This window comes from Lepisosteus oculatus, chromosome 13 (assembly GCF_040954835.1).
Source record: "Lepisosteus oculatus isolate fLepOcu1 chromosome 13, fLepOcu1.hap2, whole genome shotgun sequence".
Classification (NCBI taxonomy): domain Eukaryota; kingdom Metazoa; phylum Chordata; class Actinopteri; order Semionotiformes; family Lepisosteidae; genus Lepisosteus; species Lepisosteus oculatus.
This window is the reverse complement of record NC_090708.1, coordinates 24,430,135-24,455,585: the sequence shown is the minus strand read 5'-3', so window position 1 is coordinate 24,455,585 and position 25,451 is coordinate 24,430,135. Positions and strand designations below refer to the sequence as shown.

The 25,451-nt window shown below is 38.6% G+C and overlaps 1 protein-coding gene across 1 annotated transcript; it reads left to right on the top strand.

Annotated features, from left to right (window-relative positions):
- Positions 1-5,190: 5,190 nt before the first annotated feature.
- Positions 5,191-17,404, top strand: LOC102689945 (high-affinity choline transporter 1). Its single transcript, XM_006638026.3, has 9 exons — positions 5,191-5,477; positions 6,330-6,565; positions 7,504-7,617; positions 8,299-8,454; positions 9,038-9,186; positions 10,581-10,724; positions 11,943-12,096; positions 13,937-14,154; positions 14,756-17,404. The coding sequence occupies exons 2-9, from the start codon at positions 6,382-6,384 to the stop codon at positions 15,407-15,409; spliced, it is 1,773 nt and encodes a 590-aa protein (XP_006638089.1). The 5' UTR covers positions 5,191-5,477; positions 6,330-6,381; the 3' UTR covers positions 15,410-17,404.
- Positions 17,405-25,451: the final 8,047 nt, after the last annotated feature.

Genomic DNA, 25,451 nt, shown 5'->3' with positions numbered 1-25,451 from the left:
ACAATTCAGGTTTCGTATTTTCAGTGACCTGCTAAGAAATCTGTTTTGCCAGATCATCACAGCCAAATGATAATAGCAGCACTGTACCAGACAGACTACAAACCTGAAAACGATCATCTGTGAACAAATTTATATTAGAAGTGTGGAGTCAGGCTATTATATTTCTTGTTTGAAGGGCTAATTCAATGCAAGTACAGTATGTAGTAAAATTGCCTAAATTTAAAAGACCTAAAGAAAAAAACTATTAACTTTTTCTATCCTGGTTGAGTTGTTTGCCTTCAACTTTGCAAATATTTCCAAAGCTTAGCTGCCGAAGCGCGACAGCCGCGATCTTTCAGACCTGTCATGTGTTCCACATGATGGTTTGTTAAAATTACACAGTGAACTTAATTCCTCCTCAGTGAAAATGGAGCTGCTCTATTAAGCCATCTTCAAAAAAGCTTAAGAAACGAAACGGAGAATTGAAGCCACATTAGTAGTGTACACAAGGTTAACTTGTTCATGTAAGGTATGAATAATTAACAATCAAGGATAATTATCATCAAATGAAGGAGTGTAAGCACAGTAGATACCTTCTGTGCTCTGCTTCAAAGCTTCACAGGCAGGCGCTCGTAAGCACACAGTCATTAGGAGATTAGTTAATGAATGTGGCATTACTCACTGAATTAGGATTTCAGGCAGGTACTGTACTATGATTGATCTTACAATATCATTCCAGAGGTAGAAGATGGTTTGACTGCTCTCCATTGCTCTTCCACATTTATAATATCAATAAATATTTTTTTATTATTTTTGTGAAGAATAACCTCACTAACATCTTGGAAAATCACCACCATGCACTCAGGTTCTAAAAAGAAACTAGGTATGCAGGTATATAGTGTATTTTCTATTTATCCTGCCCTTCTTTGCTCTTCTCTTCTTACTGTTATTTTCCTAATTCCAGTGTTTTTGATCCTGCTCAATTAAAATCTAATAATTACAAATTACTTCATTTGATTAAAATGAAACTGTTCAATTCGGTTCAGACTTTCAGAAGATTTCTCAAAACATTTTTTCAAGAGCAATACGTGGTGCTTGTTTTTATTTTGAAAAACAGGTGAACAATCTAGAAAATGCTGGTGTGGACAAACACTGTAAAAAACACTGGTGTGGGACAGAAGAATGAGAATATTTTATGTACAGCAATCCATCCATTTTCTAAGGCTTTATCCAGTATAGGCTCGCAGTGGGCAGGGTTCCTGGATGAGACAAACACACACAAACCCCAATTTTCCCAGAAGCAGCTAACCTACAGTGCCAATGTGTCTTAAAACTGTGTGAGGAAACCAGAGCACCCAGAAGAAACCTACATGAGGGAGAACATACAAACTCCACACAGATAGCACCCCAGGTCTAGAATTGAACCCAAGGCCCCAGCACCACAAGACTGCAATACTAACCACTGTGCCACCACACTGGCCTTTTATTCCCATAAAAATACATTTGGAAAATTGTCATTCAAAATAATAAAAACCAGCAAAGATTGCTCATGCTCGCTCGACACAGTCTCTATGACTGGGCTCGTTAAACCGCTGTCCCGGTCTTTTGCATTTCTATTCTTCTATTAGAATGACTATACTAACAAAAAATAATTTCAGGTTTACAATTTTATATACACTCAGTTTAGTGCGCACTATTTTTTGTCACTGGGGAATACATTTGCACAACTTGAAATTTGTGCACACACAGTTTCATTAAAAATTAGAGGGAACATCGCTCAGTTCCCATCCAGTACCGTTAGGCCTTTTGGACACTGTACTCCTTCTCCATCACAGAGTTTGTGCACTCTCTTTCTTTGGACATTTGCGATTCTTTCTTGCTACACCTATTTTTATTACCTGAACAAAACTGCAGAATCATATAAACATTGTGGGAAATGAGAATTGAAGCCTTGACAAGCCTTTGCTTTGCTAAACATGAAAAAATTAAATCTCATACAAGTCCTTCTCTGGTTTCTGTTTCACGGACTCGAAAACCCTAAAAGGTGATCTGATTGTGGCAAAAAATATTTTGTTTAGTGTGATGATAATATACTGTCGTTTGGAAACTACCCATAAACTGCAAACAACCCTAACAATGTTATGGGCATTGGATTTTGAAATTGGATTGAATTTTGATCTTAATTGGATTTCACTGTTGTCTATTTTTACCTAAAATATAATGGAGATGGACTAATAAGCCTGCAGTGTATACAACAGTAGCAGTCTGCCAACTGTCAAGCTGATTGCTATCTTTGCATAAATTGCAAGGGAATGGTGGATAAGTGGATAAAATGAGAATTCTCCCATTCTTATTTCTGTTTTGCATATACCGATACTTAAATCAGACTGTGTGATTTTGCTCTATAAAACAAGCGCTTAATGTATCAAAAGCAGACACTTCACGCAATCTGCTCAGGGGCTATAAAAGTTTGCTTCGGTGATTTTGGAAATAACTTGGCAGGGCTGCTTCTAATTGCAAAGCATTAGACAAAAATCATTAAGATGGAATGAATTATTTAGCGACCTGCGGAGTCGGGAGTAATCTTCAAAACACATGAAAAGAGAGACTGGAGACATGTGGCATCTGCCGCAGTCAGCGTGACAAAAATGATCAAGGCCAGAGTGAAGAGGTTTGTTCCCAGAGGGGCAAATATTTGTACTGGATGCCAAAGTTTACTGTAGCATTCCAGACCCCAGGGGGAATTTCCTGTGCATGGTTTCTTTGGTAATGCCCCTAGCAGGAGCTAAACAAACACGAGTGTTTGGTTAAGGGCCTTCAGTACTTGTTTTTACAAGAGAAGAAAAAATACTAGTTGTATTCTAACCTCTTGCGCTTAGTCATTAACTCTTCTGTAGCCCTGCAGTAGTATCAGTTACATCAACAGGCCTGTGGTTTATATTTATTTTTTCTTGTCCATTTATCTACTTTTAGTAACCTTGCTTTTTCCCAAAGTTACTGGAACACACACATTTTAAATTATAAGGTTTTTTATTGGTGGAGAAGGGTGTGTTGTACTCCTAGATTTGAATCATATATCTCTCTTTTCTTGTTTTTTTATACTAATTGTGCAGCTCTGTTCTTGCTGTTCACTGTGCTTTGTTTAATGCAGTACAATAGCGGCTTCCTTTCAGTTAGTTTTTTGGAGTATACTGTAGGTTGGTAGAGGCTGTTAATTTATATTAACCCCACAGTGAACTCTGAGGTTCACAGGTCCTCTAATTCAGGTGTGTTACCTCATACGGTGTCATTCCCACCTTTGCCTGTTCATCATAAATTGATCAACTATTAAGACCTGTTTAGTTAGACATCTATCCATTTTCTAACTGCTTCATCTAATTCAGGGTCACAGGGGAGTTAGAGCCTATTCCAGCAAGTAACAGGCACAAGGCAAGATATACCTGGATAAGACACCAGTCCATCCCTGGGCACACACAGACACAAACACACTCATACTAGGGCCAATCTTCCAGGAAGCCAGTTAACCTACCAGTTTGTCTTCTGGCTATGGGAGGAAATTGTAGCACCTGATGAAAACCCACACAAAAATACCTGAATAACATACAGTACAAACTCCACACAAACAGCACCACAGGAATTGAACCAGGGCCCCAACACTGCCAGGCAGCAATGCTAACCACTGTGTTATCTTACAGCTCTTCAGAAATAAGGAAATAAAGTATTAAAAGATAGTTAAAGAGAGACAGCTTAATAGTCTGTACGCTGAAGCTGTTGGAAACTACACTTGAAATAGTTTGTTTCTGAAACCAGGAACCAGAGTGCTGAAATAGCTAAACGAACAAGCAGATCAATTAATGGCATCAATTAACTCGATGGTATAAGACCTCAGCAAAAACAAAAACCCGCACACTGGTCGCTCTGGAGCTAGATGTGAGAACTACTGTAGTGGAGAAACTCGGAAATCATATAGCAAATGAACTAGCAGAGGAAAGAAATGATATTTTTCTCTACAAGCTTATGTTAAGCAAACTATGTCATTTTGAAAACAACTACTCGTGTAAAAACTCTAAAACTTAACTGCGTTTCGTAGCTGTTATAGACATTTCGAGACGTAAATTGAGCGGAGTGCATAACATCTAAATAAACTGAAATAAAAAGAATATCGATTTGAAAAAAGATGTGATTTAAAAATGTCTACTTCTAGTTAAAAAAGAAAACGAGTCTGCAATACGACGTTATTTTTAGTTACTGTTCTAAAAGATTTTGTTGTTAAAAAACCCTTGCAAGGTAAAACGTAATAACCGAAGTGAAACAGCGGCAGGCCGTGACACAGGCGCTTAATAAGCAGACTGCAGTAACGACTTGTTCAATCAGCACCATGGACAGTTTTGTGAAGAGAACACTGTCCAAAACTCACTGTGTCCTTTACAGTTTTAACTTGTCGGAGCTTCATTGCTCAGATGAAGCCTGGATTATTTTTTTCCACATGCAAGATTATAAAGTGAAAATATTTTTCAGTTTTTTTTTATTTTGCTGTTTGCACAATTCGAAAATTAGCTGCTCTCGCATAGAAACCCTCTTGTTGCAATCTTCTTTGAAGCATGTCGTCTTTGTGCAGATGGTAATATATCAGCCTTTGCTGAAATCACTTTTTAGTTATTGCCGCTATTGGTGTAATAGTTACTGAAACACGATCAACAAAGTGCAAAGTGCAAAGTATAATCACACTTGCTTACTCACACTTTCTGCACCTTTAAAAATATCGATATTCCGGTGGTAAAATAATCATTTTCCCCGATCTTTAATAACTCGATGGAGAAATTGAAAACTGTTAAAATTGAAAACAGTATTTAAAATTACTGCAGTTAATATAAGGTGAAGAAAAACGCTCTACATGCTTGTTTGCCGATTTATTTTAACCTTCGGGACAAAAACAAAACAGTGCAATAAATTAATACAACGCACAGCAAATTTACATCAAAACGTTCCCAATTATAACAGCCTAAATTTATTTTTTAACACTACCTATTGTAATAGCCTACATTTATCTTTAACAACAGCAACTACCACAATACATTACACAGCATGTGTGGAATACAAACCACCCAAGTATCAGTGAAAATGAAGGAGTCTGATTTAAGGAAATCTCCCTCTGTATGATGCGTCATGCTATTTTCAATTAACCCAGTCTGCTATTTTTGTACACCCCCTGGAAGACCTTCAGAAACATTCTCCTCATTTGCACAAACTGACATCCTTATTCATAAACTGAGCTCCATTCACATCTCTCTGACGTTCGTCAGCCTCAGACCCCCTGACGAAAATTGGTCCTTTATAAGACTTCTTAGAGGGGGGAAATTACGCACGGTCCGAAGGAATAAAGTGTTTTATCAGACTGCCTTCACGTACCGGACACCCGCGGCATTGGTTTTAGCATATCTGCGCTTCATCCATTTATGAGGTTCTGCATTGTCCGGCATCAATCCAAGAAATCAAAGGTAGGAACATCCCTCCAAACGGAGGAGAAATATCGCTGGAATAACGTTTTATTTTTCTCATGAATAGATGTCGTCATTCCGTTCTGTCTTAAAGCACACGGGTTGCAACTAGTTTGAACACGAAGTTTTAAAACTTAAAAGCGAAAAGTAATTCGCCGCTCAAAATGTGCTTGTTTCATGGAACTGGATCAAGGCTAGATAAAAAGTAGGCATCTAGCTGTTTTCCCAAAACATGTTTCTCTATGCGCTTGCTTCCATTGCGCTTGGATCGCCTATACGATTGGACTTCATTCACTTTCAGATGTTACGCGCGGAGGAACTCTCTTTCCGCTTCCCCATATACAGTGTAGATTTTTCTGATTCAAAATAGCGAAAGGTGTACTCATTTGCGCTCCTCGAGTTGGAAATTGAAAACATAAATGATAAATCGTTTCATTAATTTTCCTTGAACTGCATGTTCTGGCACATTGTTACAATACCGTGTTGTTAACACCTTTCGAGCATCCTCGGAAAGCTCTTGAACTTAAGCAGCAAATCAAGCTTAATTGTTGCAAAATAAATGTGCAAAATGTGCAAAAAAATAAATTGGCTAATACATCTTTTTTATTAAATTTGAATAACATTCAGATGAGATTAATTTAAGAGAGTAGTCTCCAATCTTCAAAAATTCGTACTACAATTCAATATTTTAAACATGTTTACCTAATTGTGAAATGATAGGCAAGCAAATCAAGTACATGTACATGCTTCACGATATTAGGGAATTCTGCAATGTATCTGTAGATCAATATAAATAATTTTTCGTTTTGGAAAAAGAAACATGCCGACGACATTATTCGCGCTTCTCTGCAGTTCTCCATGAGACGCCGCTCCTCCGGCGGAGCAAGATCCCGGCAGCTAGAAGATGGCTATCCACGTGGAGGGGCTGGTGGCGATCATTCTTTTCTACCTGCTCATTCTTTTCGTGGGGATATGGGCTGCGTGGAAAAATAAGAACTCGGGGATGGCGGGAGGAATAGACCGCAGTGAGTCCATCATGGTCGGCGGGAGAGATATAGGATTATTCGTCGGCGGATTTACTATGACTGGTAAGCGAGGAAATGGTACACGGGCTATTCCGTCGCTGCGCTTTCAGGTTTGCCTTAGCTAGGGCTTCTCTTTTTTATCTCTCTTTGCTTAAATTTGTTTTTTACTTTTCACTTTTTGTGCAAGGTGGTTAAAAGGCCTTTGGTAAAAGTTTAAACCTCTCTGAGAGAGAGAGTCATTAGCAAAATACAACCAATGATTTGGCTTTTCCAGCCAAATGCTGGGAAAACACGCGAAGCATCAATTTGTGATTCATTAACTCGTTCAGTCATTCATTCCAAGTGATCTTTTTTATTCCAATGTATGACGACGTGGTTTGAAAAAATCAGTTTAAACTCACTGGATAGCAACAGTTGGAGTGAGATCAGATGTTATAATTACATTCTTCTTGAGCTTTTAAATTTTATATGCGGTTTACTGTATAACAAAACAAAAAACCCACAATGCAAGGAGATTGAAGCGACTGAGGAATTCAATATTGCACTCCTTGGTATTTGTGATTTATTTCCAGTTTAGGATTTTTCCCTTTCTGTGACAAAATGCTAATGCAATGATGAGTAAAAAGCTCAAATAAACGCTTTCATATACTGTATGTATGTCCATCTTAAAAATGACTGTGGAATCAATTTTGATATAACTGTACATGAAAATGTGGAATATTCCAAATGTGGCCTAATCTGCACCACTTGCAATTTTGGAACAAACAATAACATCGGTTTGTGTTCCTAACCTGGCGAGTGAATATTTACATAAAACTAGTATTAAACTATGTTTATTTCTAAAGAATACCCCTCTGTAGAGTGTTCTGTTCTCTCATGAAACTTCCTTTAATATAGCTACACTCGCAGTTAAAAGTTTGCAGGCTTAGTTTTTTTTATCTGTTTTGCCGTTAATGACGTGTGCAATTGTGAATATAAAATCAAAACACCTTTTTTTTCAGCGACTTGGGTTGGAGGTGGCTACATCAACGGCACCGCTGAATATGTTTATTTACCTGGGTACGGGTTAGCCTGGGCGCAAGCTCCCTTCGGATACGCTCTCAGCTTGGTCGTGGGTATGAGCTGCATTTCCTCCTCTAGTTTGCTGAGGTCCTGTGTCTGTTCAACTAAAACAGGTAGAATTAGAACAGTGAATGCTAAGGACATTAGTGGCGTATCGCTGGTGATCCTAATAATGGAATTTCTTCGACACAGAAGTCCCATTTTAGACAAACACCTGTTAATACATCTCACACTCGCACACCATTGTAATTGCGGAACATTAGATCATAGTTTTTTTCCATACAAAAATACGATTATTTGTTTAGAAAACAAAGTATTAAATTAAAGAAGTTCACCTTGTACTAAACAATATGTCCAAAAGGGCATTTCCTTTATATCTAACCATTATACAGCGTGTTTGAGATCCAGTCTTAACTGTTTAGGCGATGTCAGTTGCTAATATATATCTAATATGGAAAGAGAATATGGTAGGTTTATGCATTATTGTATGTGCGCCAAATATAAAATACTTGTACTAGCGGTCTGTACTGTACTGTATGTGCGTGCGATCTGGAAGAGACGTGAATTATTATTTGTAAATCTTGTAAAGTATTGTAATGCAATCAATAAAGCTCGCACATATCGAAGAAACGAACTTTTCTGCCTTTAAAAGCGTGCTGGTATGTAAAAAGCCGGTTTTGCAGAAACTGGATTGCAGAGCGCATCTGTGTGCTTGTCTTGTCTGTCGCCTGCAGGAGGTCTGTTTTTCGCGAAGCCCATGCGCTCTAAGGGTTACGTCACAATGCTGGACCCCTTCCAGCAGATGTACGGTAAACGGATGGGGGGGCTCCTCTTCATCCCCGCGCTCATGGGGGAGATATTCTGGTCAGCGGCCATTCTCTCCGCGCTAGGTACAGTACGCCAGGGTAGATCTCTGTTTGTTTCTTATTGGAAAGTGTAAAATATATGTTACTTACATCGTGTTTTTTTAAAACAGAATTATTTTATAGCCTTTTACTATGTAGTGATTCACAGATCTCTACTGAACAAAAGATGAGACATAATGTGATATAAGGGTGGTGCACATCGTAGACTAGGAAGTGTATTTAGAGCCTGTTCTATTTCTGTATGTCAGCCTTCTTCCACCTCAGTCATCTAGGACCACCTACCAGTACTTTCCTCAGTGTCTTTAAATTGATACACCCCTACAACTGGAAACTGGGTTAAAACTGTTCAATACCTCGCAACAATGATTGAACAGATGAGCTTAAGAGCTTGTTAAGAGCTTGGGAGGAAGGGCACCAGGACACCCCAGGACTCTCAAGGGAGCTGTATGTGCTGACTGGATTAGGTTTACGTTTCCCGGAGTGAAACAGGATATATGTCTTTGAGTTTTACACACAGAATAGAACCTCAAAACACCGAAAACATCTTTTCTTTAAATGTCTCTGAGCCCGAGGCCGGTCAATAACACAGTGCCCTCTGCTCCCCCAGGTGCCACTCTGAGCGTCATCGTGGACATCAATATCAACATGTCAGTCATCATCTCGGCTCTCATTGCCATCTTCTACACCCTGGTGGGGGGGCTGTACTCCGTGGCCTACACCGACGTGGTGCAGCTCTTCTGTATCTTTCTGGGACTGGTACGTTCACAGAGGAGAAGTGCTACTACACACACTTGCTCCGGGAACAGGGCTAGACGAGCGAAACGCGGAAACAGGAGATGACAGCCTCACGCCGCTCACCCCAGAATTATAATCCCTGTTAACAAGAAGAGCTAAACTCCCAACTAAACTGGGTTTCATTTATTGTTGTTTGTAAGATTGCACAGACGCGTGGGTTCTTTAAGAACAGGTCTCAGCTTCTTGCAGTGTTTAAAAATTGCGCAGTGGCAGAGTTCCAGCAGAGGGCTGGAGGCAGAGACATTGTTTTCTCATCCGCTTGTGCTTGTGGCCAGAGTTTAGAAGGAAATTGTCTTCGAATCGTGTTTGATCGCATTTAAATTTTACCTCCTCCTGTTAGGTTGGTCCTCCTGTATTTTATTAACACTACTTTTTATTAATACTCCTGTATTTTTTGGAACACGAGCACAACTAATGAAACAAAATGGGGGTTAATTGAACAGATTCTTCTACTGGAAAAAATGCATCTGCCTGTATTTTTGCAGTGGGACAACACAGTCCAACTGTATTCTACTCTGTAAGAACAATTTCTGCAAATGAATGCAGCAAAGTGTGGTTCAAAGGTATCTGAGATATTACTCAGCTACACAAAAGAGATATTTCTTGGTTGCTGTTACACAAGGATTGAGCCATCCTGATTCCAGAGATCCAGTGCGAATGTGTATTTGCATTCTAACTCAGCTTTCATGAGCTAAAACAGCTGACTAGTGGCTTAACTGAAACAATTGAACAAAATGTGCCAGCTCTTCTAGTGCTGCTGCTTTAAAGAGATCCTGAAAAACCTGGTAACACCCTCTCCCCTCCAGTACCAGGCCTGAACACACCTAAATTAGTCCCACCAGTAAAATATGGTATGCCACAAATAAGCTAATTTGATTTGGTTTTGTCCTTTCAAACTTGGGTGGAAGTTTGGAAAAGGGAAAATTTATATTTAATATACTAATTTGGACAAGGACTAAACCATGAAAAAAATGCCCCGTGTGCTTGACTTGTTAACATTTATTGGTCACTGATGGTTTATCTTCCCTTTGCCATTGCAACAGCTGTATCTGAGCAGACACAAAGGAACAAAGACAAAAGCAGTTAGAGGAGTACAGAGCTCCAACCATCAGCGAATGAAAAAAAACTGGTTCAGAAGTCTGAAATGATTCCGCAAAGGTTATGTCTGTTATCAGCATCTCAGTGGATGAACGAGCCAATCAAAATGCGCAATGTGACAGATCCTTAAACAGGAAAGAGTTCATGCTACTTGCAGTCGAAGGAACTGGCAATTAGCTAAAGTGGGTGGAAACCATTTTTTTAATCAATGCAATTGTGTACAGTCTGTAAACTTCAGATTTGTTTGAATGTTGCAGTGGGTGAGCGTACCTTTTGCAATGTTAAACCCAGCTGTGAAGGACATCGGCATCACGGCTGTGACCGATGTTTATCAGGATCCATGGCTGGGCACCATCAATCCCTCTGATATTTGGATGTGGCTTGACAACTTCTGCTTACTGGTATACATCTCTTCTTCTTCATTCATTCATTTAAAAAAACAAGTATAAAATCACAATTTACAGAGGTATATTAATAGAAATGAAGTTAGCTGCATTTAACTATTGATGAATAGTGAATTATTTTGTGAGATATGTTGTTTGGTTGGTTGCAGACACAGTTTTAGTACTGTGCCCTAGAACAAAACAGAAGGTGATGTACTGTAATATCTTTATATGGTCTATTGGTTTAGCAAAGTGATTGAAGTCCTTTAAAATACCAGATTCCTTCTTTTTCTGCACCCTTTCCTCTGTGTTTGCTTTGTTCTTTGTTTTATCATGTTTAGTTTGTCTAAAAGTTAAAACATTATGTATATAATGTACATGATGAAAGCTTCCACATCTTTTATTGGATTCTCAAGGGCTTCATTACATCTCAAGTGCATTTCATTTTGCGGTGATTTTTGTTTTGCATGATAGCATCCGAGGCTCACTGAGAGACATGCCGGTTTTCTGTGGTCTTCTTCTACTGCAGAAAACCAAGCCCCTGCACTCCTGCCACCTCCTCGGCAAACTTCGAGACTCCAAAACCCCAAACTCCTCTGGAACTCCACCAATCCCCTGTTGCCCCTTAACCCACTTCATGCTCTTCTCAACCATTTCTCCTTCTCTGAAAACTACAACTTTCATCCTGTCCCCACAGCGTCTGCTGTTGTCACTCAGTGTCCTGCCTTCCATCTCCCCGAGCCCACTGGGCTTCTCACAAACACCTCTTTCACTGCTTCAATGGGGAATGAAACTTACGCTTTCATCAGACCTTTTAATTTGCGCTTTCTTTATGCAGTCTACTAAACCACATCCTTGTTCATATTCTATTTTACTCTTCATAACTGAGAAATTCTGCATTAGAGTTACAGGGTCTCCCTTGGTTCTTTTGGGAGCTGCAAAAAGAAAAGGTCAGGAGGAGGTCAAAGCCTAATCTCCCCCATTCCCTCCAAGTGGCATAGAAATAGCATGCTTTCTGACTCACTTGCATGTTTTGTTTCAAAGTACTGGATCAGACTAACAAAGAATGAATCTGAGTGCAAAGCCAAGAGGGATCTGATGTATTACAATGCATGAACTAGCAGCCTTTAAGAAACAGATGGGCTGTTGACCCCTATTGACAACTAGTAGCCCACTGAATGAAGTGTTCTGTTTTCCTGGGCCGCCTCTGTCTTTACAATGGCGTTCTCTTTCTAGATGTTAGGAGGGATTCCCTGGCAGGTGTATTTTCAACGGGTTCTTTCTGCCTCTTCAGCTACCTACGCTCAAGTCCTCTCCTTCCTGGCTGCTTTCGGCTGCCTAGTCATGGCCGTGCCTTCGGTCCTTATAGGGGCCATAGGGGCCTCCACAGGTAAACCCGACGCTCACTGTCTCCACCGTCATGAGCACCACCACTGCTGTTTTTGTCATAAGCTTCAGCTTTGTAGAAGCATTAACCTACATTTATTACATTCATTTATTAGCTCCTGCTTCCACATGTACGTTCTTTTTTACAGAATCTCCCATATGCCTCAGCCTGTCTCTTGCTGTTATAAGGAGCTCTGTGTAATCCTAGGTACTTACGTGCCAGGTAGACAAGGGTCCCAAGAGGGTTATCCAACCAAGGCACTTGTATGAAACACGGGATGAGTTCAATAGTCCAGACATAGCCTGTTTAGTCTGGGCTGAGAAAATTGGCTGACTGTAGCTGGGATTTCTAAAGCTGCAATGTACAATTGGCTGATAGCCACCTGGTCTGGCTGGGGCTGAGTTATCCAGGAAAATCTTGCCACGGTATAGTTCCTGTGGCTCCTGGGGTCAGTGTAAGTACAGTACGTCACTATTATTGCTTATACTTAACCTTTCCCATACGGACTATGAATAATAATGATTGGCAGTTACATTTCTTCTATGAGGATCACCTCAAAAGTACAAGGCAGCTGATCAGAAATGAGAATAGCATGGGACGCCAGTTAACGTGTTGTTACGGGCAACACAGTGCTCTCCTGTAGAACATTGTACTATGTGAATGAACATCAGACCTTCTGTTCCTCTCCTGCACAAAATGTATGGCTAGCTGTTAAGGATACAGTGGTAGTAGATCAGTAAACATCTACATCTACAGTGAGGTGTTCACGGTTGCAAATTGCTCAGTTCCTCCAGTGTTCTGTAACTTTGTTTGGTCAGGAAATCAATGGAACGGCCATTTCATACAACTGTTTTATTTTCTTACAACTCTGAGAAAATTCTGAATGTCAGCAAAAATGTTCACACCAAATAGAGAAACTGAAATTGTAAACCAATTATTCACCCTATAATCACAAACAAAAAAAAAGATTTTCTGAATCTGTTGGTTCATAAAATAGTATTGTATTATATTTTATAATTAAAAAAGGTTAGTACAATTTTCAGTATATTTGCTGAAATATGACACTTAGGTATGTCAAGTCACTGAGAGGACAATATTCTGTGATTGCACTACTGTTCACAGTTAATGCATTTTCAGATGTTACCCATTGTGCTTTCTTATAATGGTTTATTGGACATGAGCTAGTCTGCTTCCACATTGTAAACTTTCATTTCCAAATCTGTTCAAATCAGATCTCAGACGTGATTCCGGCTCATGTAAGATTCCCAACTAACATATTGGAAATACAGCAGATACAGGATAACACATCACAACAGATGGCTGGTGTCATCCTTTATTGAAGGCAATACAGTCTGCAATATGCATTCTGAAAATATTACATCTGAAGCCATTTAATTAATTGAGCTGGTGTTGAGATTTCTACATCAAAGACACAACTCATTAGAGCAACTGTGGGCTGATAGTGTAACATATTCATGGGTTATGCCAAGTGTTGGCAGAGCACAAAACAGCATATAAAAAGATTTTGTAATTTAAAACACAATTAAAAAGTTATCAAGGTTTAATTTGTTGTTTTACATTGTGTTGTTAGGTGTTTGGAAGGGGCAGAGATTAGGAATTTAAGATCTGAACCCACCTACAGATTTGTTCACTCCTGTCCTCTGAATATAATAGATTTTGTTTGCACTGCCAGTGGATTTTTTTTGTTTGAATCCTACAGATACCTACAGTATGACAGAAAGGGCTCATTTTTGGCAATGTTTCCCAGCAGCTGCCATATGTTTGTCTACAAGTCATATTTTTCCTAGTGAGATCTGAAGTGTTTCTCCTTGTGTGATCACAGACTGGAACCAAACCACCTATGGATCTTTGCAACCCATGCAGAAAGAGGAGTCTGACATGATTCTGCCCATAGTGCTGCAGCATCTCTGTCCACCTTACATCTCTTTCTTTGGCCTGGGGGCTGTGTCGGCTGCTGTGATGTCATCTGCTGACTCATCAATCCTGTCAGCCAGCTCCATGTTTGCTCGGAACATCTACCAGCTTGCCTTCCGACAGACGGTAGGAGTCATTCCACCAGCTGCAAAGTAAAACCCTACTTAACACACTACAGACATCAGGGAACTCTTTCGGTGGCTTGCATGAGGGGAAATAAGTATTACAAGACAAGTCATCTTGGTGCTTGAGACTTAAGACAATTAGCTCACTGACCTGGTTCAGAAATGTCAGAAAGGAGAGGAGGTCATTCAGCCCAGTGAGTTCATTTGGTTTTGTTTCTCCGTGCTTCCTTATAATTGGTTGTAGTAGGACCAAACTCCCCAGATATGAAATAACATTTACACCGCAGCTGGATGGGGACAGTCCTCTCCTACAACTATTTGGGAAACATTGGGAGCACAGAGAAACTCAGTCCCACATGACTAGTAGCCCAAAGAAGAGCTAGATCTATCAGGCAGTAGTGTTGGTCTCATTTGAAAACAACTAGTTACTATCAGAGTTAAAGCATTCAACAACCCTTTTAAATTAATGAGAGGAGTGTAATATTTTTCTGTACTCCAAAACCTTCAATACAATTCTGGATTGAGGATGACACGAAGCTACCTTGGAAAAACAATCCTGATGTGCACACGTGTCTGCTTTTTTGTCATTGTTTCGCACACAGGCGTCGGACAGAGAGATTGTGTGGGTGATGAGAATCACGATCTTCGTGTTCGGGGCTCTCGCCACTGCCATGGCACTGCTGACGGGGACGGTCTATGGCCTGTGGTACCTGAGTTCTGATCTCGTCTACGTCATCATTTTCCCCCAGCTGATCAGCGTGCTGTTCGTCAAGGGCACCAACACATACGGCTCTGTGGCGGGATACGTCTTTGGCCTGATTCTCCGGATTAGTGGGGGGGAACCTTACCTCAGACTGCCACCTTTTATTTATTACCCGGGATGGTATACACAGGTGAAAGAGCACCCTTTAACGGGAGAGATAGAGCAACTCATTGTGCAAAAGTTCCCCTTCAAGACCATGTCGATGCTCTCTTCTTTCCTCGGGAATGTGGTATTCTCCTATCTCATGAAGTACCTCTTCGAAAGCGGGACGCTGTCACCAAAATATGACTTCCTGGAAGCGGTGGTCGCGAGACACAGTAAAGAGAACATGGACAAAACCACTCTGGTGAACAGTGACAATATCGTGCTGTCGGAGTTAGCCTCGGTGAACCCCAGACTCAGTACAACTCTGGCAGGCACATTCACGAACAAAGAAGCGCTCAGTGACGAGGACACGAGCCCTGAGACTTCCAACAACGAAAACGACGAATGACGTTGCAGAGCTTTTTAGAAAGTCTTGACAGAGTGTGAATTAAAAAAAGAACAGATGAACGTGTATAAATAAAGTGAGCAATGGCGTCACCAAGGTAAATATAAATATTTTGTTTTTCTGGATATTCCATTTTAATGCTGCTATATAAAGGCATTTGTAAACAAACCTAGGCATATGAAGCTTAATTAGTAGATTTAATAATGTGAACAACAGCATCCATAGAAGAGAGCTGAAGGGATTTGCTGTGAGTTGAAAACTAGTGCAATATTAAACCAGAGGAAGACTATATCCACCATCCTACAGGGTGCAGTAACTTTCAATAGGTATGTTTATACTTCTGATTTCATATATTTATTATTAATATATTATTAATATTCAATATTTTGGTGAGAATTATTTTGAAAATACTGTAATCAGATTGTGCAATACAGCGTACAAATTTTTTTCTGACAAAACCCAAAATTAATTAGGGTGTGTAATACTGCATCTGAAATCTCTTAGTTACTTTCAAGTTCATGATGTATTTTCTTAAATTAATTTACTTTCAGTAATTGTTAGTTCACCTTCTGTAATGTATGCCAATAGACATCAAGTACTATTGACTCATTTTATCTTTCAAACAATTATATAAAATGGTGTCACTGTACACTCAAAAGCTATACCTTTGTACTTAAGGCAGAACTACAAACCCAAAGTGTTTAATAGTAAATAAGTAATGTATTAATAAATACCATTAATGATCAATAATGCCATGAATGTTCTTCCATTATTTTTCTAGCTATACATTAACAAAATAATACTGCACCACTTCTTAATAAATAATTTAGAATGTCTAATAAGTTTGGCCTAAATCTGTCTAGCTTTTGAAAACTTCAGAAATGTATGTATGGGTAGTTTTAACACAAGGAAAGCACTACTGAGAGATTTTCTCTTATACAATTTATAAACTTAAACAGAAATAAAGACTATCTGATTTTTTAAATTTACTGACTACAGGTAAGAAAACGTGCAACTGTGTAAGAATCTAGTCTGGAGAAGAAATTGTTTTGTTTGGTCATTGGTGCTGTTTCAATAACACGTTAGGTTGGGAAATGAAGCATGTGGTTCATGTGGTTAAGACACAGGCAAAACCATTTCTCCTGAGGCTGGGATGAAGGAATGGTAATGCAGTCTAATGTTGGTTCTACAGTCAACGAGCTAGATTTTAACTTCAAACCAGGATAATAAGGCCAGTCTGAGGCATCACGTTTTAGAAATCAAAATTACTCAACTGTTGTCTTAACTGGTGTGTAGTGTAAACAGCAAAAAGGACAATACATTCCCAAGGTTCTAACCTTTCATAGAAGGTCTCAAAGTTCTTGGTGCTAGAACCTTGTGTATTCCATATACAGCATTTTGTTTTGTGTTTCCGGGGGTCATCTATTGCTTTACCTTTTTCAGAGCTACAGTAGGTATTGTTAAATCTGAATATACTGTGTGTTTAAGAATTGACTAAGCGCCTTAATCTATTCATCTGGGAACTGTCTGATACTATGCAAAATGAACCGTATCAGGCACATTGTGATACATGAATTTGAATGTAAGTCTTCTAATGACAAAAACATACAAATCAAAAGGCACCAGATACATAACATTTTTAACATTCTTAAATGGTAGGTAATGTGGTAAGTCCACAAATTTGAAGGCTCAGAAGTGAACCTTTTCACACTTATTTTGCTCTTGTATAAAAGCTAAAAATCATAGTAATGTCTGTTGTTAGACAGGCAAGTATTTGTGACTATTTCTTGTAAAAATGTCAATGTATATTTTTGTCTGTGACACATACTGTATATGTGTGTTTCCAATGCAATAGATCTGTTTTCCAGTGTGCCAATAGAAGTAGCTTTTCATGAAAGTGAGAAACTACATAAATCTCTATTTATTTATGAGGTGTCAATATATAAATTGTTAAATATGTGATGTAAATTGAATAAATTATATTATTTAACAACTGAATGTTTTGATTTTTTGTGCAGAGGAGAAATAGGTCATTGATGTTATTGGTCAAATAAATTAGGATTGTGCCTAAATTTTAATAATTATCTTATGCGCCCATTGTAGTCAGTCATGTAATTAGAACATGAAAAAAATAATAGATGTTAATATCAAATAATATTTTACATTAAATAAAAATTATATGTTTTATTACATTGTGCACATTTTAAAACCAATCATTCCAAGTGCATTTTAATATATGAAACATCAAGGGCTCTCTGTGGTCTGGCTTTCAAAACATTCATTTCTTATTTCTAATCATTTATGAGACATTTGCACCTGATTTTCTAACCAAAAGCAGTAGATAGTATAAATCTGGAGAACAGAAATAAAAACTAGCATTCACTTAAATGTAGGTTTGCATTAATTTTAAGATCCAAAAGATGGAGGTAAATTTCTGCTGCATCACAAATATTTGGTTGCTGTTTCCCTGCCAAATGTACTGTATGCCTAGTTTTGTTAATAATACAAATAATATTCAAATCAATAAAAAACAAAAACTAAAGAGATGAACTCCAAATCTGAACTATTTTTTTTTAATTAGGTAACATCAAAGCTTTTCACCTCAGCTAACCTTTTTGGTGCTTTGTTAGTGTCAATTGTTAGTCAATTGTGTTCTTGCAGCAGTTTAAAGCTACTTTTTCAAAGAGTGACACCAAGAAAACAATTTTGCTGAGTTAAAGTGTTTCACGGGTGTTCTTTATTTTCTGTTAAACCTTAACCTAACGGCTTAAGGTGCTCTTCATAGTTTGTACTGGTCATGGCAAGGAACTCTTTCATTTTATCGTGGCCTCCATCTGCCTAGCCTCAAACTGTTGATTTCTTAGTAGTATAACATGTTTTATAATTATAATAAAGGTAAAGGAATACAACATACATTTTTACACAATACTTTATGACTGTATAAAATAATAATCATGCACTGCAAACTGTAATATAATTCCTAGATGACTGAAAGTAAAGATCAACAATCTAGAAACAACAGTTTAAACATAACTATTACTCCACATTATAATTGACTTTAGACATTTCTTTAATTGTGCAGCTGTGGGTACCTTCATATATTGTAGTGCAGTACTTTTTAAATAACTGCCCCTAGTCCAGTTGTTGTCAGTTGTGTAAGCAGAGTAAGTCAATGAAAAACATTTTTACTTCTTTTGCTTATTAATTCAAAATAATGTTCATTATGGTAACATGCAAACTTGCCAGGAAATCTTGAGAATAAAAAAATAATACAATGTGTCACAGAGAAATGGTAGAATAATGTCACCTTTGTGACCGTTGCCAATAAGAGATTACAATACTAACCAATGACTAGTACTTTGGGAATAATTTTTACATCAAAATTGAGAAGGGATATTGGACAATATATCATGCAAAGAAGAAAGATATAGCACAATGTGAACTGTAAAAGATGTAAAAGTCCATCTGTATCCATTCATTCTTCCATTCTCTTCATTTAATCTGACATTAAACTGGGTGTGGACATGAAATTTTCAGGTTAAGAAAGTTGGAATGAAACAGTATTGAACAATATCATTTAAAATAAAATGAACTGATTTCTACCAGAAGCCAGTAGATGAAACCTTCAGTTGTATTTAGTCTAATAGTTAATATGACATTTAATAAGTACTGTATAAAATATGTATTTTTGCAAGAAGGTAAGCTTCCAATCCATTTATATTACAAAAACCACCTACAAATGTGAGATTGATACGTCTGACACTTTCTACAGTTATTAAATTCTGAACAAGTTTCTGATTGATGTTGCTCTGCAGAGGCCCATGAGAAGATTAAATACTTCACTGGTCAATCATTTTTGTGCCGACACCTTGTGAAGCTGAAATGAAGGGTGACTGAAAAGCCTGCCCTCATCAACTCTGATCTCTTCAATGCACAACTGAGATCTTACCAAAGAAATCTAACATTCAAGGTCTTCACTCATGGCAGCAAGATTCCTGCTCTTCTGGATTTTAATCTTTAGCATGGAATAAGAAAGAATGTATATTTTATGGACCTGACATTCATAAAAGCACTGCATTGCATATACAGTAGTAGTTTGTATTCACCATGGTATCAACAGAATCAGTAAATATGTTGAATTCAAAGGATGGGTTAGTAAATTGTGTACTTCAGGAAATGAACAATAATGATACATTTCATTCTTCCAGTTTGTGATGGTAAGTATCTTGAGGCACAGTAATAAATGTGGAGTGTTTTGTGGTAACTTGCATGAAGAATATATATTTGAACTAAACCCCAGTGTTTGTTTTCATTGACTAAGGGGCGGTGTAGGGTAGTGGGTGAGTATTTGGGCTCGTAACTGACAGGTTGTGGGTCCAAGATTCTTTGAGGTACTTTACCCAGATGCTCCAATCCAAACAGCTGTATAAATGGGCACCAGCATTGCTGGGTGATACACATTACAATGGACCAGGGTGCCACCTGGGGTAGAAAGTCACTTGCTCTCTAATCTTCCTAATGCTACAGGAAACAAGATGAGCTACTGAGGCTCTTTTGTAAACAAAACCCCTTCTTATATTGCTAAATTATTTATTTATAATCAGATGGGTTTTTTTCTGTTACTTTTCACTCCCAGTTATGAAAATGTTCTTTGGGTTAGTCCGAGGCTTGCTATCAAAGATCTTTCTGGAAACATTTTTTTGTTTGATGTAGATCTCTGTCTCTTTTGAAAGATCCTGTGAAATATTTTCTCAGATATCTTGAGGGTCCTTCAATGTGTACATCATCATATACCATCCCTCAATATGGTGAGACACAGTATGTTTTTAGACAGAGTGGTGTAAGACATTGCAGAGACCCTTTACCAGATCCAGTACAGTTTGGATCCACTGGTTGAGACAGATCAAGAGACTAATCCCACGTCATTAACAATTTCTGCATTTCTCAAACAAGAATTCACTGATACAATATTCTTGTAACGAACAGTTCTTTCCGGACCCTATGCGGACGACACAATCCAGAATAGTGAGGAAGGTATACACTAGGGAAAAGTCATGCAGGAACAGGGATGAACAGGGGGGCGTGTCCATACAGTGCTGGTGATCCAGGGAGGTGTGGCCAAGGCGAACAGTCCAGAATAAATCCAAAAGGGGGAATCCAAAAACGAAAGCAAAAGGTCCAAGGCTGGGAAATCCGTCCAAACAGGAGATTAAAATCAGGTGCCGGGTCGGGACCGGCGGGGGGAAAAAGGACAGGAGCAGGAAGTTAAAAACATAACGGAGCCAGGCGCAACCAGGTCTCGGGCTCACACGATGCGGGGATAAGATACAGAGCCATGAGTAAGGTGAGCGCCTGGCTTATAAAGGCGAACTGAATAGGGGAGAAACAAGGAACAGGTGGCGGGAGTGATGCAAATGAGGAAGGGCTGGAGCGCCCTTAAGAGGAGGGGTTGTTATCGTGACAATTCTCATGTGCACTGTAATACAATGAGCTGCATTTCATTTGCTTAGTTTGGTAGCAAAAAAGAATAAAAGATCTAACTCAAAGTCAATCCACAAAAGCAAAATAGGAGCAAACCATGACTCCTAGGAGTCATTTTTGCTCTTAAGAAAAAAGTTTTTTAGAATATAATGAAAAGCATCAGAAGCACAACAAAAGTGAATGAGAAACAATAACATTTACTGCCTTTTCAGTGCCTCTCAGTATACATATGATGAAACAAGTTGTATTGTAATTCCTACATGAAATTCTAAGTCAGATTAAAAAAGTATTAAATACCAGCTCCATCTTGCAGAACGTGCTGCCCTAGAATTTCCCCTGGTGCCAGGATAAAGTAGAACATCTTACATCACTTTCAACATCACCATGACTCTTATATAAATAAAATACTAAGACAGCTAATCATTTTTAGCCAACAGTAACAATCTTAGTTCCTGTGGGCTACTTCACAAATCCATGTAAACTGCACAGCCAAGAGGTGGAACTAGACAACAAATCTTAATTTTGCTTATCATTTCCTAATAGGCTACTTGTTTATTAAGAAAAGTTTGTGCCTTATGATTTTGAGCCGAGAACTCGAGTTATTTGATTATAAATTGCATTGCATCTTGGTACATGCTAAAGGAAAGCATTTCTAACCTTTAGGTCTAGAAAATCCTAATTGCAGAGCAATTGCAGTCATTTGTTTAATATAATTTGTTTTGCAATTTTTCCCTTCCTGACTTTACTACTTTGACAGCACGTCTTTCCCTTGTACATTGCATGTTTGTTTTATCTATCCATTTTCTAACCATTTCTTCAATGTAGGTCAAAGGATGAGTCCTAATTATTTTCTTTACCTGAATGATTGTTTTTCCACTACTACACACCTGTCTCTATTTAATAAAACAATGCTGTTTTAAAATCAATTCAATGCACCACTAGTTTCAATTTATGAGGCTATGTATTGAGATTATTACAGTATATTAGTCTGATTGTGTTTTCAGAGGACATGACTGCTTGGGGTTATATGAATAATTATCACTAGATCATAAGACTTCAAACGCTTAATATTTATATTTAGACTTTAAACCTCTCGTTTGAGATTCTGACATTATAAGCCCTAAACCATATGCTGGACTAAATTCTGGTTTTCAAATTTTTTTTTTACTAATTACACCTATCGTTGTTAAAACACGTTCTATTTTCATTGAAATACTCATATATTTAATTGGAGATTTAAATCCAGATTTCAATAAGATCCTGAGTTCATTGCTTATTCCTTCCCACATAATAGGAATTGATGCACCACTTTCAGCAATGATTCTGATGATCATATTTTTAATTCAAAGCTGTGAGGCATGGTTAGGCTTGAGTAAATAAAATAAAACAGCTCTGTTTGCTTTCATAGGCAATAAGGCATGACAAGAACACATTGAAAGTTTTCTTTCTATGGAGATGTCAAGTAAATGTGTGTATTTTGTATACAGTATGTATACTTGCTAAATCATGTACAGTGAGAGTTGAAAGAACAAGGAGGAATGGCTACAGAATTTCTACCCTACACAATCTCTTTCAAGGCTTTTTAATTCTATTCCTGGTAGCATTTAGTTTTGGATTTGTGGCTGTACTGTAGCTCCTTTTTTCACTAGGATCTTGCATTGCCTATGTGATCACACAATATACTCTCTCACACACACACACGCACGCACGCACGCACACACGCACACACACACACTGTCTCTACACAACGGAATGTGCAATAACAATGCTATATGTTCACAGCACCATGTACAGTATTTTACAATCTAATCCAACACAAAAGCATGCAGTATTGTGTAATTTGTATTCTTTGGGAGAGGCCCCTGTTGGATCCAAGTAGTGTATTTCATGTACATCAGTATTTATCACATGCCCATCAGCAAGAGCAGTTTCAGCCGGTTGTGGTCAGAAGTCAGTAAATGAATTACATAAAGGAGTTTGTGTGATGCAATGTCAGATCCATGTGCCTCCTTAATGTGCTTCAGTTTGGTGGTGTGCAGTGGATTGTGTATTAAAGGTATTGATATGCTCAGAGCTGACAGCTTGCATTACCAAAGATTTGCACAGAAAACCCTTAAACACAGAACAGCTAAAATGAAGGAATGACTCCTCAGGGGGCTTTTAGGAAACAGCAGTCTTAATAGACTCATCACTTACAGGGACTGAACTCTTGCCCCAAAGCAAAACGGTTTCATAAAAAGCATTGTCTGGCTGGAAAGCATATTTTAATCTTTTAAAGTTGTAGGTCTACGAAAATGTACTTTTTTGCCATTATGAAGAATCATTAGTAGCTGAAATAGACATTCCTTTTATCTTAACAAGTCCCACACCTACTCTCTGTGAGGCACTGTGATTGTAAAGGGGCTACAAATACAATATGTTTCAAAATAAATGTGTTTGATTTTTTTATTTTGTGATTTGTGTTATTGATGTATGTTTTTAAATGTTTAAATTGTGTTTGTCACTCTGCGGCTTAAGATATCCTGTTGTAGATTTTAAGTAAAAAAAACGGTTCATCACAACAGCTGTCGTGTTAAGTTGGTACGTTGCATGGTTGGTACTTATCTTTCTTTGAAAACTACCTGAGCATTGCTAACAGTTTACAGGCACTTGGAAGCAGAGACTGAACAGGTCTCAACAGATTTACATTGCAGAAAAGTCCCAGATAGCTTTCACCTTTTCACATTTGTATAGCAAAGACACAGAAAGAAATGTTGTGCCTTCTGAGTTTGTAAGCTCTTATGTCGCCACAGAACTGTGTAAATATGAAGTGACTTCCAAGAAACTGTGACTGCACACATTCCCTTAGGCGCTATTTTAGAGTTTATTAGCAAGAGCACTCACTGACAAGCCCATTAATAACACTGAGAGTTATTACAGCTGGAGACTGAGTTTTTAGTGGCTGAACAGACATTTTATCCCTGAGCCAGGAAGTACAGTACAGGAGCAAGAGGGATATTACCTTAAAGGCAGTATAATCTGTCACCTTTCATGCTCACTTTCCTTCTGTTATTCTATCCCTCATTCTCAGATGTTGAAACCTTAATGTAAATTTGGCTCCATTATTGCCTACCCATATTTGTTCAAGGGGCTCATAAGCATCTTCAGATTGTGTTGCCAAAGCAAATTTGTCAGTTTTGGATCCTGGTCAGGTTGTGGATCTGGGAGGATAACAATTAGGATCATCTCTTCTGGCACAATTCCTACTCTTAAGAAAGGTCACACAAGGTGAAAAACAAGAGGAGGCTATTGGACACTACCCCCGTGCTCATTGTTATTTAAAGTAGCTTGAGATACTGAAGATTGCTGCTGACACAAACAGCTAAATATGGACAGACAACAAGCACCTGTCCATCCATTTTCGAACCATTTTATCTAATACAGGATTGCGAGGGAGCCAGAGCCTATCCCAATAAGCAAGGCAGGATACATCCTGGATGGGATGCATCTCAGGACTCCATCTCAGTAGTCAAAATAAACCGTAAGATATAATTAAAATAACAGGTCCTTTCACTAGAATCATGACTACAGTATGCTGATGAGCACCAGGGAATATGTGTTCATTTAGAAGAGATGAATGATGGGGAAAGTGAGGAGGTTATTGCTGTGAAGACTGAAGAAAGAAGTTGTCATTGTAGAGGTGAAGTAAGGAATGTACAGAGCAACATTCAAGATGGAAAAGTTTAACCTTTCCACTTAAGTCTTTTTTTAGTCAGGACCTGAAAAGGACCTAGCTTTTTAAATTATTTAATAAAGACACTTCCACACTTTTCTATCTTGGGTGTGGTTTCTGCAGCAGCATGAAGAAATCAACATGGTACAACATTCCCAAACCCGACACAATAGCAGTACTCTTCTCTTCATATGAGCAGATGAAGTTGTAGGCTTAGAAGGAGGGGAGGGAGCAGGTAGGGTAGGTCACTCCTAGGCAGGGCTGTATAGGCCCAGGCAGAACAGTACTGAGGGTCTTATAAACCAGGTTCTAAAGTGTCTGGATTGGCAGTGGCTTCAGGTTCTACTGTTACCAAACACTGAAGGTTTGACGTCCTCATGGTTTGATGCCTTATCTTATTGTCAGCTCTCCTCTGTTTTGATCGTTTCTTTGCAAACCCTTCTGAGTAGGGGAAGAAAATATTCTTCAGCTGAAGTAAAAGTAGCCTTTCATTGACAAGACCCGCACAAGGAGATCATGCATTCTGGTGTTTGCTCTGCAGATAGTGGAGGAGTCTTCAGTTCAATTACCCTTCGACTGCGAGATTAGCTGACATGTGTCCCTTTAGATAGATCAATCAATCAGGCTCCCTTTCCCCCGTACGGAACAGGCCAACACAGCACGAGCAAACGAGCCATGACGACGCTGATCAATCTCAGCTCCTCTTTAATTTGATTCAAAAGCCAAGCAGCTCTCATTTATTCTTCGGTAAAGCCCTGAAATAGCTGTGGCGGGGGCTGGATAATTTAGGACCAGCCATGCTTTAAAAAACGGAATCCACATAACTTCTTTGATGGTACAGTACACATCCTA

Bases quoted from the DNA above. Each gene is read 5' to 3' on its own strand.
- LOC102689945 (XM_006638026.3), top strand. From the start codon at position 6,382: ATGGCTATCCACGTGGAGGGGCTGGTGGCGATCATTCTTTTCTACCTG. The intron at 6,566-7,503 runs GTAAGCGAGGAA...CTTTTTTTTCAG, and splicing joins CGGCGGATTTACTATGACTG to CGACTTGGGTTGGAGGTGGC. The intron at 10,725-11,942 runs GTATACATCTCT...TTCTCTTTCTAG, and splicing joins TTGACAACTTCTGCTTACTG to ATGTTAGGAGGGATTCCCTG.